The 14,978-nt window shown below is 42.0% G+C and overlaps 1 protein-coding gene across 5 annotated transcripts in view; it reads left to right on the forward strand.

The window, feature by feature from the left end:
• Window positions 1-8,609, forward strand: part of PDGFD (platelet derived growth factor D) — a 147,101-nt gene extending 138,492 nt beyond the window's left edge. For all 5 annotated transcript variants that reach the window (XM_030043012.2, XM_030043011.2, XM_030043015.2 and 2 more), the window contains one exon: window positions 5,017-8,609. In XM_030043012.2, coding sequence (XP_029898872.1) covers window positions 5,017-5,151 — 135 coding nt within the window. In that variant the 3' untranslated portion in view covers window positions 5,152-8,609. The remainder of the gene's footprint in view (window positions 1-5,016) is intronic.
• Window positions 8,610-14,978: the final 6,369 nt, after the last annotated feature.

Consider the following 14,978-nt stretch of genomic DNA (forward strand, 5'->3'; position numbering starts at 1 on the left):
CAGGGTGAACAGGTTATCTCCAGCTGGGTCTTCTCCCTAGCAGTCAACACCGCTTTGCTCTCCTCAGCCTCTGATCACGAAGTTCTCTTACAGATCTGCTGAAATTAGAGGGGCTGCCGGGCCATCAGCCCTGACTTCCTGTCCTTTACAGGCCATTGGAGAGCACCCTGTTGCTCCCAAAGCAAGACCCAAACTTGTACTGTATATCTTCTGGAAAGGCAGCCATTTTCTGATGTCTTCAAACAGGCTGGAAACCCCACAGTTCCTTGTAGGACTGTCCAGGTGATGAGTTGGCCTGACTTGAACAAGTGTGCCCTAAATCCAGTTTGAGTTTTTCTGGCTTCAACTTCCAGATACTGTTACTGTGATAGCTTTGCTCTCTCATTTAAAGAGTCCTTCAAAAGCTGACATATAAATTCAATGCATGATCAATAAGCAAGATTCCTGGCAGGGAAATGCATGTAATCATTTTCTTTAGATTTCCTTCACCACTGCCCCCAAAGGAAAGCTACGCAGTGGCCACAGTCACCTCACCTTGAAACCTCTCCGATGCTCAGACATTATCTACAAAGTAAAATGCCATCCAGCATATTGGTGTGCTCCTATGGAGCTATGTGCACAAGAAATGCTACAAGGCCCTGATAGCCTTTTTTGTATTACCTAGAAACACCAAATCCAGCTCAGAAGCTGTCATCTGTCTTGATTTTTTGTTGTTGTTGCTTTAATAGGTTTATGACCATAGTTAACTCAGTGTTTGATGAGGGGGATATGGCTGTAGTTATATGCTCTTTGTGAGGCAATGATCTGAACTGATAAGGCACCACATTTTGATTAGTAGTGACAGACATTGCTCCTTTAATTTGAAAACTGCAAAGTTATTCTTTTTTGCCCACACAAAACAAACCTTCTGAGCATTCCAGACCTTCCTCACATCCACATTTCTTACAGCTATTGATCCCATCAAAAAAAGAGCAATAAAGTGCCCTGAACAAAATTTCTTTGAACTGTTTTCATTAATTCAGTGGTTCCTCACCTTTAAGGACCTGACCATGTAATGAATAAACAGCAGCTTTTTCAGAATAACGGGTTTTCTTTCAACTACTGTAGTCACCACAAATGGCCTTACTTCCTGATTCTTTTCAATTCCCTTGTATTTAGCTGAAACTAAAACTATTAGATGAAGCTAGATGGAGAGCTTTGAACATCAGTTCCGAGATCAGCTGTTAAAGCAGTCCTACGGAGGGATCTGGACAGGCTGGATCAATGGGCTGAGACCAACTGCATGAGGTTCAACAAGGCTGAGTGCTGGGTCCTGCACTTGGGTCACAACAACCCCCTGCAGTGCTACAGCCTTGGGGAAGAGTGGCTGGAAAGCTGCCTGGAGGAAAAAGACCTGGGGGTGCTGGTTGACAGGCGGCTGAATATATGAGCCGACAGTGTTGCCAGTTGGCCAAGAAGGCCAATAGTATCCTGGCTTGTATCAGAAATAGTGTGGCCAGCAGGTGCAGACCAGTGATCGTCCCCCTGTGCTCAGCACTGGTGAGGCTGCACCTCGAATACTGTGTTCAGTTTTGGGCCCCTCACTACAAGAAAGACATCGAGGTGCTGGAGTGTGTCCAGAGAAGGGCAACGAAGCTGGTGAAGGGCCTGGAGCACAAGTCTTATGAGGAGCGGCTGAGGGAACTGGGGTTGTTTAGCCTGGAGAAAAGGGGGCTGAGGGGAGACCTTATCACTCTCTACAACTACCTGAAAGGAGGTTGTAGCGAGGTGGGGGTTGGTCTCTTCTCCCAAGTAACAAGCGATAGGACAAGAGGAGATGGCCTGAAGTTGCAGCAGGGGAGGTTTAGCTTGGATGTTAAGAAAATTTTCTTCACTGAAGGGGTTGTCAAGCATTGGAACAGGCTGCCCAGGGAAGTGGTTGAGTCACCATCCCTGGAGGGATTTAAAAGACGTGTAGGTGTGGCACTTAGGGACATGGTTTAGTGGTGGACTTGGCAGTGTTAGGTTTATGGTTGGACTCGATGATCTTAAAGGTCTTTTCCAACCTAAACATTTCTATGACTCTCTGATTCTATAATTTCAGCTCTGTTCAAACACTGCTTTCCTGTCTCGTCTGGGGAAGTGCCTGCCAATTCATTTTTCTACTCTTATCAGCAAAGCCCGTATACTGTGCTCATGTTTCTTAATATAAAACACAGGGAAAAACCCCAAGCTGTCAGGAGGTCTGTTAGCTTAAAAACAGCCCACATCTTTGCTCTTATCCTGTTGCATACTTTCATTTGCTCTCAACTGAAAAAAGCAGATCTACCCACCCATGATCTTGCAAAGTGCCAATCATCTGAATTTGTCAGATTTTGATGAAAGACTTCTTTAAATAAAAAATTTTATCATAGGTTCAGCATCAGCATCTGCACTTGATTTTAAAAGTATGTTTTCTTAAAGAAAGCATCTTTGAAGATGCGGTCTATTTTCAGCTCTGTAATAATCGCAGCAACCTGATTGGGTTCAGTTCCTCTGTGTTTTGGATGAGTGTGGTACAGTGAATTGTCCTGGTGTCCATCAGGATTTATTGCATATATTGAAGCAGTCCACTTTTGAAATCAATTCAAATCCATTATAATTTTGTTGCTTTAAAAAAAAAAAAAAAAAGACAGTCTCTGTATTTCTAACAGGGAAAAGTAATTATATATTTCCAACATATTAAAGCAGCATGTCTGCACCTTGCTTAGGCACAGCCCTTCCTCTCAGTATTACTTAGGTTAAACATAAAGTTTATCACAAAATATAGATTGTGTTCCGTGCTTATCACTTTTGTTACATCCCATGGCCTTCCTGCCCTCCAGGCATTAATGGTAGAGAACAAATGGTCTCATCCTGAAGGCTGCTCACCTGCCTGCCCTTCCCCACCTGCTCTGCACATCATCTGTGGTTAACCTTTGGCAAGTCATTCACACTTACTTTTTTGGGACTTTCTAATTCTGTTGAAATTGCTAGTAGTTTGTTGATCTGGTATGTAGCTACTTATTCCTTCTCCTTCCCAAGACCATCTCAATTCTTGTATGGTGTTGTGATGTCAAAGTACAGAAAGTACTTTGTAAAAAAAAGAGGTTTATTAATTGAATAACAGTATGATCTGTTAGTTAGGGGACTTGTTATTCAGGGCAGAAGTGTGGGTATTTCTGTGGCTTTGACACTAAAGATGTTTAGGTCCCACTTCCCACTTGACCAGTGGCTTTGGCAGGTTATAGACAAGACAGACTTTTCTCTATCTTTTGAACAAGCAAGAAAAATATAGCTGAACTAGCAGTCATTTCGCCAAGCTAGCATGAGTCACAACAGTCTGCCAAGACATAAGATGTGTTAGTTTTAGTACCGTACTGGTGCATGGTTTCTGGACTCAAGTGCTTGAGGCCACAGAGAGCAGAACTGGCCCACCTGCCTACCGCCAGCTGTGGAGCTGCAGCCTTGCTTTCGCTGTGTCCTGCTCCCCATCAGTAAATACGTGATTTCAAAAGGGAAAGGACCATATAATGGTGCTGGTAGTTTTTCTACTGATGTGTTGCAGAGCCTTGAGCAAATCAGTTTCAGGTTCTCTGTCTATACAAGTTTGACAATGATGCATAACTTTCTGTGCAATGCACTGTGAGATTTGGGAAGAAAAATGCTGTAGGAGAGTTAAAGTGTTCTTAGTCTTAACTCTTTTGTTGTACCTAATCCAAACTAGTATTTGAGCTTCAGGGCAGAAATTGGAAATTAATATCTCTTTTGTTAAACTACTGGATGCCCATCAACAGCAAACTAATGAAACAAAACAGATTTCTCCCCCTCAACCTGCACCACCATGCTAGTGGGAGTATGAGCTCTTACACAGCAACTCAACCTCCAGTGGTGGGCTCGCAAAGCATGTCCCTGCAACCCGCCATCCTCCTCAGCATTTTCCAGTCCATGGTTTACATACTTACACTATCACAGATTAGATAGGATGCAACATTATGGCTGTTTTCCACATATCTACAGACCATTTTCAGGGAATCATAGATTCATATAATAATATGGGTTGGAAAGCAGCTCTGGGGGTCATCTAGCCCAATCTCCCATTCAAAGCAGGGAGAATTTTGAAGTTAGATGAGGTTGCTCAGGGCCTTGTCCTGTTAATTTTTACTATCTTCAAGGTTTCTGCAACCTCTCTGGGCAACCTGCTCCCCTGTTTAACCACTCTCAGTATTTTCTTCCATATACCCAAATAGGATTTCTTTTGTTGCAACTTATGTTTGTTGCTTCATTTTCATCTCCTTTATAACCTTCAACCCTCCTTTTTAGGAGGCTTGGGATTATCTTGCCTAGACAGAATTTTTTCAGAAGCCTCCTATATGATGTATATTTCCCTAGGAAATAATTGTTTGTTTGTTTGTTTGTTTGTTTCACATTATTCACAGTAAATTCTTAAGAAATTATTTAAATTGAAGGAGAGATTTTTAAGATAAGCCAACAGAAGTCAGATTCCAGAGAAACTCAATAGGATCCGGCACATATTGTGCACAAGCTCAATTCATCTCCTGCTTCCCACAGGCATTTCATTTTTGGACCAATTCTAATGATATGTGCTTCAGAAATTTCAAATTGCATAGAAAAATGTTCCTTGTTCTTTAGAGCAGAAATATTATACAAGTGAGAGAAGGGGCAGAGCAATTCAAAAATGTATGGGACTGCAAAGATGAGCCAAAGGAAACATGCTTGATAATTTGCATGCAAAGGAGCAACTCTGGACATGGTTAGGGAACTGCACATTATAAAGATACCTGATGTGGGAAATAATCCAATCTGTCAAAGCTCCAGGACAAACAGTACAGCAGGATGTCACAGAGTGGAAAGAAAAAGCTGGAAGTAAAACAAAAATGTGTCCAAATTAATGCTGGTCAGGGCCATTAAGGGCTGTTTGTGCCCTCAGGGTCCCAACACTCTCCTCAAATCTCTGACAGCGTTTTCTAATCAATGCATTTCTATTGATCCTCCCAGGTGCTGAAATTCGTCCCTGAGGCTGGGCATACCAGAAGAAAAGGCAGAACCAGGAACAACATGGCCTTAGTAGATATACAGCTGGATCACCATGAGCGTTGTGATTGTATCTGCAGTTCAAGACCACCCCGATAAAAAAAAAAAAAAAGGAAAAAACAAGACACACTAATTGCAGCTTACCGGACATTTACTTTTAAGCAGGATTGCTCTGCGGACCTTTGCTCACTAATCATTTGAACTTTGCTACTAGCCTGCCTTTGCAATTAGCGAAAATGATCGCTGTGTTTCAGCATAGCTGTGCTGATTAGTGCCATGGCAGCTAAACAAGTATATCATAGATTTATGTATCAGCATCCAAGAATATAGGATTATGGTTATCTGTAGCTAGATTCTGAGGGTTAATATTTTCAAAGCTCACTTACAGTCCTTAGGCACACAATGCCCACTGAAATTAAACACCAGTTGTGTAGGTATTTGTGGTAGCTGGCAATGAAATAGCGTTGTGTTTCTGTTTCTCACTCACCAGTTCCTACACTCAAATTCTGCTGCCATTTCTACCTGCTCCGCTCTCTTGACAGTCAGTAGGGTTTTGTGGGTACAAATGAAGAGAGAATTTGAGCCTGTATGAGTGTAAAATGGTTTGTCCCGCTCCAAGAGGGAACTTCCCAACGTTCCAGCCCAACAGAGTGAGATATAATGAGGAATATCCATCACTACATGAAATAACACACCAGTGAAGTCAAATCTCATTGTTTGTACTCAAGCAGATCATGTGCTGAAATTAGTAGATGCTTTGCATAAGCCGGGACACTGGTGGTGATAGGGGGGTGTGGAGGCTGGTACTTTTGCCATGGTGACTACATGGGAGCCATCAGCCAGGCGCTTCTGCTAGAGGGGGCTCCTGCCAGGTCCCCAGGTAAATCCCTGTGGGCTGGGTTTGATTTGATTCTGGTCTCTACCTACCTAGGCTGAAGTCCTGCCCCTTGCCCAGAGCTGCTGACAGTTGCCCAGGAGGAGCCCCCTCTACATGAAAAGGGAGAGACAGCCCACCCTTTGTATCCTCCTCACTGCAGTTTGAGGAGTGCATGTTTCCCCACGCAGGCGACGAAGATACAGCAGTTGTTTGTTGAAAATATTGATTTGTTTTGCAGTTGTGTTATTGGAAACAAAACTGTGCTTGAGATTTAATTATCGTTATTTGCTTTGGGGTTTGTTTGTTTGTTTGTTTGTTTGTTCGTTTTAAATATGGATTATTATAACTTTGTCATATATGCATTAATCTTAGTTATCTGAGGTTAGTTGTCTCATTTCAGCTCTGTGTATTGCCATGGTTAAACTGTTGACAGTGAATTTCTTTTTGATTGCATTTTGCTGAGGCATATTAACTCATTAAGCAATGTCTGTCTGTCATGGAAAATGTGCATCATTTATTAACTTCCAGAAGATTATTATTAAACACCATCTCATAATAAAATAAGCACTTTAAAAGCTACAGCATAGCTTCCTATGCCTTTTAAAATATTATGAAAGTGCTCTAGGTGAAAAAGGAAAAAAAAATCCTTCCAAACTAGCTTTAAAGGTTTTTAAATGCTGCTCCAAAAGTGTAAAATACAGGCAGATTTAAGTCTGGCAAAGAATTGGAGTTTTGATCATGAATGTAACAGAGGGAATGGGGCGGCACGTTTAATGGCTAAGGTTTTATATTTAATAGCAGCTGCATCAATTCATCTTGTTTGTGTTGCCTGTTGTGTTTCTGTCTCTCTGAAAGAGTAAAGTAGTTTGACAATAGTGTGTTATAATTAGTGGAAACTGGCATGTGCTATCATATAGTATTCAGAGCCTTCAAGCCAGTATGTTTTAGCAATCTACAGTTTTGTTACAAAAGCGCCCTGATGTTCTGACTTATCCTCTTTATCAGCTCAAATATTTTATAAATGCTCTTTCATAATTTTAGCAAAACTTTACTGAAACAGCCCTTAGAAATGTTGTGTTACTTTCTTTCCTGTACTTCAACCTTTGAGATTCAAGACATGTGGGGTTTTTATTATTTATATTAATTTTTCCTCTCTGGCTCCCAGATGTCTATTTAAAAATGCTCCTGAATGCTGACTTGGGAAGTGATTCATCATTTTTCAAAGCAATTCACATTAAAAGAACAGCACTGTAACCAAAGATTGCCAGCTTTGTTTCGTAGTTCAGGAGTGTTTAAAGAAGACTTCATTCTTTTTCTGTCTCTAGCTTAATAACAAGATTGATCCATCCCTTCCATAATTTTTAGCTAATTTTGGAAGAAATTTGCATGCGAGACCTTGGCAGTATTGACTGTTTTTGAGACAGTGCACTCCATTGTATATTCCTGACTGAATTATGCCCAAATGATGCCTAAGCACTCTGGCCTCATAGTTAGCATTGGTTGTAGGAAACACCAGTTTCATATGGCTTTGTGCTTTAAGTGGTCCAATAATTCCCACCCCCCCAGGGGAAAATGTGCACCAGGCATCCACTGTGCCTGGTGCCTCCCATTCACCTCTGCCTGCTGGTCCAGTCTCCACCCCAACAGCCCTGTGTTGGGAGGGGTATTTACGTCTCCTAATTTGGGGGATCCAGCCTTGTGTGGAAGCCTGAGTTACTGCTAAAGGCAATTGGGTGAGAGAGGCTCTTCCAAAGTGTGCCTTAGCCCCCAGGTTGAAATCGGCCCATGTGGGAGCTTTTCTTTCTCTCTTTCGACTATAGAGAGAGATCAGAAATCTGATCTGGGCATCTAAGTGAGATACACAAAGGTGGATGGTATGAATACTTATTTTAAAGACTGAACAGCTAATAGTTTAACTAACTGAATTAGATAGAGGCAGCAGTGGCTGCCAGGGTCCAGCAGAAAAATTCAGCTGTAAAGTGGTATGATAGGTATTACCCTCTTGCTTAATGTTGGGTTCACTTCTTAAATACAGGCTAAACTTGTCACAAAACTTAAAGCATTACTCCTGGGACACTTAATAATGAATGGAACCAACCACTGCTTCTTGATGCCATCTGCCATACAGATAGCATGCTCCTGGCCAGTGCAGGAGAGTCAAGGGTGGGCTTTATGTTGCAGTGTGAGGATGATAACATACATGTGAACTAAGAAAAACTCCCCAAACCCCAAGCCCCATGCTGCAATGACCCTGGTGAAACCAAATACCAGCAAAACTTTTCCTTTCTATTTATTAGCAGAAATTGCAGAGATGTTTTTCCATACCTTTACTGTCTCTTTTGTCTATGTAATAATTATTATGTTGTTTACATACTATTTTAACTTAAAAAGCAAAGCTATTAAAAAAAACTAATCTGGTTCATTTTTATTGGTGGAATTGGAACCTCCCAAAATAAATACATTTTCAAAGGAAATTCAGAAAGATTCCTAATTTCAAACTGCTCACTAGCTTTTTATTTACTGTATTCTTCTGGGATAGAGCCTACTTTCTCAAGTGCAATCTATATATTTTTTTTTTGTTATCTGAGTTAAATGCAGCTTTCCTAGCAGTATTTTTTACTTTATGCAGTATGTAATGTGTCTTATCTTGATGAAAAAATAAATACTGCTTTTGAAAGAAGATACTCTGAGTGATTATTCAGAATTCAGATGAACTAAACCCCCTGATTTACTGGAAGACATTTCCACACTATGACACCATCTGTGCTAGGTCTCCTGGTGAATCTTAGCAGTCATTCACAGGAGCATCAGGGAAGTACCAGAGTGCAATTTTGGGATAATCGACTTTGAACCCCCAAGCTGGAAGAGCTGACAGCTTCCTTGTGAAGCAGTAGCAGTGTGACAGCAGCACAGGATTTTGGATAGCCGGATTAGGGCACTCCCCCAGACTCAGTGCTGGTCTCAGCCCCCATAGGCTTGGCTTGGCTCCAGCAGAGACGTCCTCGCTTGCCCTACTGAAGTTGCTCCTTACTGGCAAACGAAGCTCCTGCTGAAGCTCCACATCTCACCTGAACCAGGACAGAGCTAAGCATCCAATTGCTGTGCACAGGGCAGATGGAGGAACATAAAGCCTCTCAAGATGGGGAAATTTAATCTACGCTTGTGAGTTCAGGCATTTCCCCCAGCTTTGGCAGAAGCAAATTTTGTTGTGTTGCATCTGGAACACAACTTTCATAGCTTTGATAACTTAACTTTCAGTTTAAGGTTCCTCTGTTAAGCTAAAGCTGCCTTAGGCCTTCACTGGATCTTGGACTGAATAAGGTCATGAAATTTTTGCCAAATTAATTCTTCACTAGCTAGATGCCCTGTCTGATAAGGGAAATACAGATAGCATACAGTCTGGCGACCCAGCTTTGCAGCCTGTCCTCATGTATGTGCACCTTGCTTTGTACAGTAGTGCCACCGACCTGGAACAGTCAGCTGTTCAGATGAGCATATTTGCCCCCTTTGGTTTGGTCCTTGTTACTCAAAGAATTTACATATCTTTTTTTTTTTTTTCCCCTCAAAAAGGCAGTCAGAAGAGACATTTCCTAACAAAAGAAGTGGTTCTCTTGTGTGCAGTGAACAAGGACATACTTAATGGGTGGAGGAGAAATTTTTTGCCCTTCAGATATGCACTGTATACCCTGTGTAGACAGCAGCTCAGCAATTGCTAAGTATTCAAGGATGGCATAAAGCTCCTCCCATCTGGCATTGCTATGTGCCTATATAACTAATGGCTAGCTAACATTATCAGTTTGTCCTTGTGCTCACATGAGTGAAAGCTTTTATAAATCTGCAATATGAAAAGTAGCTCTGTGTCTCCTCAGCTGAAGAAGTATATGGTTCCTGAGGTCATTCAGGAACTCACCATCACCTTTTTATAAAAACAAATGTATTTTTTAAACATTCTTCCTAGTTTTGAAGAACACAGAATCTTCTTCTAGCTGAGTTTAAGATCTGTAACAGCTGTAAAAATACTTCCCTGCAAATTAATTTAAACTTTCCCTTGCTCTTTTCTGGAGTGCATTGCCCAGTCACATGCTGTAATGCAAATTTAACAGATGTCCAATTTGTACTTATTCTCCCAGGGACTCCAGTGCAGCAGCTAATGAAAATGCAGAAATTAGTATTCTGGTTCCTCATTCTAGGAACTTTAACTTTGCTTATTGATAGTCTTGGTCAAATATCCTGAAATACATAACATTCATTATTTATCTGGTCATTCATTGATGGGCCTTGAAAATATGCCTTAAGTGTTTAAAGTGCAAATTTGATTTTGCATTTCTTTTCAAAGACTTCCTCAAGAAATGGGATTTCCAAACCAGCAAGTATTCTGCCATAAATAGTAGAAAGGAAGTATTCTAGGTTTTAGACTATCTTCTAAAATTGATTTGAATTAAGACTTGGTCTGAAATTTCTTTATAGGTAGTGAAAATGATAAGTTAAAACTGAATTTATAAAACCTGATTTTTGAAACCGAGTTTCCAAACGTGATTTATGTATTGCTTGTAGAAAGTTGCTGTGGCACAGGCATGCTTTAATAAAAACAGAACTAGTTATGTAATAACAGTTACTGTACTAAATGCTTCATTTGCAAGCTGACAAAGGATTTCTGCTTCAGTTGAAAGAATTTCAGTTTCAGAATCAGTGGCAAGAGAACAGAGTAAAAAGAACTAGGTACCTTTCAAATATTTTGATATAAAGGGTGATGACATAAGAAAAAAACCTTAACTTTTATTCCTTGCATTTTATTAGATAAGTAATAAGAGCAGACATCTTAACCTTTTTGTTCCGTGTTTGAGTTTGGAGAGTATCATCTCAAGTAGAGGGTGCACTGACATGAGCTCTCTCAGCTCAGTCTGAAATGAGTTTACCCTCTCCAAGGTGAAGGTGGTCTGGAGAACCACCCTTTGTAACAATACAATTCTGTCAAATCTTTCTATCCACTGTCATAGTCATCGCCTTTTACCAAACAAAGAATAAACAAATCAATTTGGTTTGATGGTATGGTATTTCCACTTGGACCTAGTATATGAAGAAAGAGGATTCCCTCCCCCAAAATGATAAACTATTATGCATCGAAGAATCACAGACTGGCTGAGGTGGGAAGGGACCTCTGGAGATGGTCTTGTCCAACCCTCTGCTAAAAGCAGTCACCTACGGCACGTTGCTCAGTCATGTCCAGTTGGGTTTTGAATTTCTCCAAGGATGGAGACTCCACTCTATTACTAGACTTTATGTAAAGCAAGGGGAAGGCATTAGTTTGTTTTGACAAACTGTGTGGAACAAGAGACAAAGAAAAGTCTGAAAAAGGCTTGGACCTCCACTGAAGGCTGTGGCTCAGGGAGGACTCTCCAGTCCTTGGTGACCAGGCCCTTCTCCCTGCCAAGGTAGGCAGGATTTTGAGCTCCTAGCCCAACACTTACCCAACAGCATCAGCGGTATAATAATTCAAGGACCAAGACAGAGCCACATACCTTAGGTGGTGTGAGGAGAAGGGCCAAACATCCCTGCAGGAGGATTTTTTTCCCCCCTCAGGTGTTGTAAATGTCTGGTTCGTTAATAACACAGACACAACTTGTTAGCTTACATGACGGACTAAAGGCTTGTCCCCACCCACAAGAAGGAGCAGAGGGGCACACCGGCACAGGAGGGAGCCACAGTCACCTCATCAGACCAATGGAGCCCTCAACCCCATCACCCGCCCTGGGCTGCCCTGGGGAGCCTCAGCCCATGGGCCGGGGGACACCCACCATCATAACCCAACAGGAGGGGGTCCCCATCACCCCACAGACTGAGGGGTGGTCACTGCCAGGGGCATGGGGACCAACATGGGAGGGCAGGGGAAGGGTGTTTCAGGATTGCACAGGACTTCTTATGGGATGACCCAGGAAGGATGGGTGAAGGGAGGATCGCGGTGTTTTGGGGAGGAGCGAGTGGGAAAACAGCAGGATAAGGGGACAAAAAGGGCCGGTCATGTGCAAGCTGGGGCTGGTCAGTGCACCTGCCTGGCCGTGCCCTGTGCGTGACCAGTGCAGTCTGTCCTGGCCTCTCACTAAACCCCATTTCTAGCCATTTTCCCAGGCAAGGGGCTTTGTCCTGTGTGCGGGGGCGTGTGGTGGGGGGGAGTGTCTCAGTGACAGCCTGTGGGCTGGGACCAGGGGCTGGAGCCCTGTGTCTCCATGGTGCCAATGACTGGAGAGACCAAGCTGGCTGCTGGAGGGACCAGAGGGTCCAGGTCTGAAAGACTGTGGGGTCTGGAGACCCACCTGTGTGTATGTGTGTGTGTGTCTATGGGAAGACGTGCTCGGCCCCGCTGCTGGCTGGATGTGGGTGTATGGGGCTGCGGCAGCCTTCGCCTCCATCAGGCCGCCAGACTCAGCAGCCGCTAACACCGTTCAGCAAGCCATCACAGGGGAATCTTTCATAAATTGTGAAAAGATTGGAGACTGCTGTATTTCGCAGCTTCCAGATAGATTTTCTCATTAAGTCATAGGAAGGCAAATTGTCCAGCTTTACTGCAATATACAGGCTGGGCTACAGCACCGCCCCCAGAGCATCCTCCTGAACTCAGAGAGCACCTGATGTAAAAGAGGCCTTCATTAAACCATTCTGATACCCGACAGATGGCATTCATTGCAACCTTTACATCAAAATACCAACCCTTGGATTCTGTTGCTAATTTATTTCAAAAGGTCAGGCAAGGATTTGTGTGCCCTCAAGGAATCGATTGCTTTATAGGAAGCTGCAGTTTCAGTATTCAGATAACCCCACATAGGCAAAATGCTGCAATTTTCGCAGTTAATCTGTATCTGAACACCAATTACACAACTGATTATTAAATGAAGATAAGCCATGTAGGCTTCCATGAAGAAGACTAATTGTTTTCTTTCAATTAAAATGAAGACACTTGGGTCCAAATTAAGACCCTGACAAGAAAAGGTAAGCAAATTAGTTTCGCTGAGAAATGCAGCTACTGCATACCTGACATCTTCAGGATTGAACAATGCGGGCTAAGTCAGCAATTTTAATAACCAAAATGGAAGTATCCCTTAAAAAGTCCTTCTACGTAAAGCTAATTCAAGGAGCAAATGAAAACCAGTCCTTGCATTTTAGTATCACTAGCTGATTTCACTGAGCTCTAGCCATCATCAAGTGCTTTTTATTTTATCTGAATATATAAGTTCTTTTGCTTGATAAGCATTTTGACAAGCTATGCAAGTTTCATCAAATACTAAACTGCTGTTCTTTGCCCTTCACAGCAGTGCTTATTGAAAAACAGAGACCAAAGAGTATAAAGCAGAGCTCACATGGATATGCAAATGTCTACATTAAAAAAACAAACAAACAAACAAAAAACACCAACACATGTTTAGAATGATTTGTATATGTGCTGAGGGAGTTTTCTTGCTGCTGGCATGTGTTTAAAGACAGCAATTTGCTTTTAAACTCCAAAATACAATGTTGTATATTCATGTAGGACCCTACTGAATAATCAACATTGGCTGTAAGTTGGCAAAGTGATAACCCACCTATAAACTAAGTTTATGAGGCATTTGCTAAGTGAACTCCCACTGACACCTCCTGCCTTTTCCACTGCATTATGCCCCTCTAAACTACAGTGCCTGATACCCAGTGACATTGGCCTTCAGAGGCATACAAGCAGACACTCTACAACTGGTTTGACCAAAGAAGCAACCTGACATTTGTTTAGCTTATCAAAGTGAAGGCTGACACAAAATATTGTTATTTGCTCTCTATAAAACCTGTGTAAGCTATTTGATTATGTGGGTGCAGCATAAAATAGGCAAAAAGCTGCCTATAGATAAATGCTGGACATTTAAAAAGACCATGGTAAGGCCTTTAACCTGGAGAAAACTCACAAAGACTGCACAGTCCAGGAAAACCGAATAATAGGGATGGTCCTTGAAAACTGGCAAGGACATTATGAACTGTCCTGAGTGTAGAGCATCTGATATGGTACTGAATAACTGAGAAACTTGCTGTACAATAGTGTATAATATATTACACTGAAGTTGCGGGTTTTTTTTCCTAGTCTCAGAAAGTTTTCTGAGTAATTTCTTTAACTGCATTTGTTTTCAAGCAGTTGCTCCTCCTCCATTTAATCCAAAATGGAACAATCCTCTGATCAAATGCAGGGCAGCTTCCCTGACGGTAACACAAGCATCTTAACCAGGTCAGGGAAGGAGAACAGAGAGGAACAAGCGGTCCCTTGACAAGATCGTCCAACAGCCCAGTTCAGTGCAAGTGCTATGGCTGACCCATCCCAGGTTCAGTTCCTGATACATACAGCTAATTAGCAAGTGGTACCACAAGGAGTAGGGAGGGACTGGTGATGCACAGGGACAGCATCACGTACAAGGCAATACAGAAGGGTTAGTTTAAGTCTTGCTCTTGTTGAAGGTTGAAGGCTGGTGCCAGGACACGCATTTGAAGATGGAGAGCTGAATAATTGGGCTAAGGAGTCACTGGTAACTAGACACACCACTCCCTGGGCTTTGAAGAAAGGTCATCTACATTTACTGTTCCTACTTGGTTATGTAAAGATTCCCCACCTCTTCCTTCTAACACAGTGTTTTAACATGCTATAGTTACACAGGTTTGAACTTAAGTATGATGTTAAATACAGTTATACATCTTAAATATGGTGTTGATATAGCATTTGTAAGACCGGAATGCAGAGATACTGGCATGCTTTGTAGATAGTAAGGTAAATTTAAGCACAAGCATGCTATTGCAGTGCAAATAAATAATTTTCCTCCTTGAAGAAAGTGAGTGATACAATGCTATTTGTTCACACTGCCTATTTCAAGGCAGTCTTTGCCAACTATACTGAGTACAATGATTACATCATCCATTGCTTCATGCTAAAATCTGGTGAAACTAAAAATAAATGATAGATCACTGCAAAGTCCTCTCCCCTGTCTATTAGCAAACAATACTCTCCATTCACTTCCCAGTGAAGACTGAATGGCAGGATGCAAGG

This window comes from Aquila chrysaetos, chromosome 19 (genome assembly GCF_900496995.4).
Source record: "Aquila chrysaetos chrysaetos chromosome 19, bAquChr1.4, whole genome shotgun sequence".
Lineage (NCBI taxonomy): Eukaryota > Metazoa > Chordata > Aves > Accipitriformes > Accipitridae > Aquila > Aquila chrysaetos.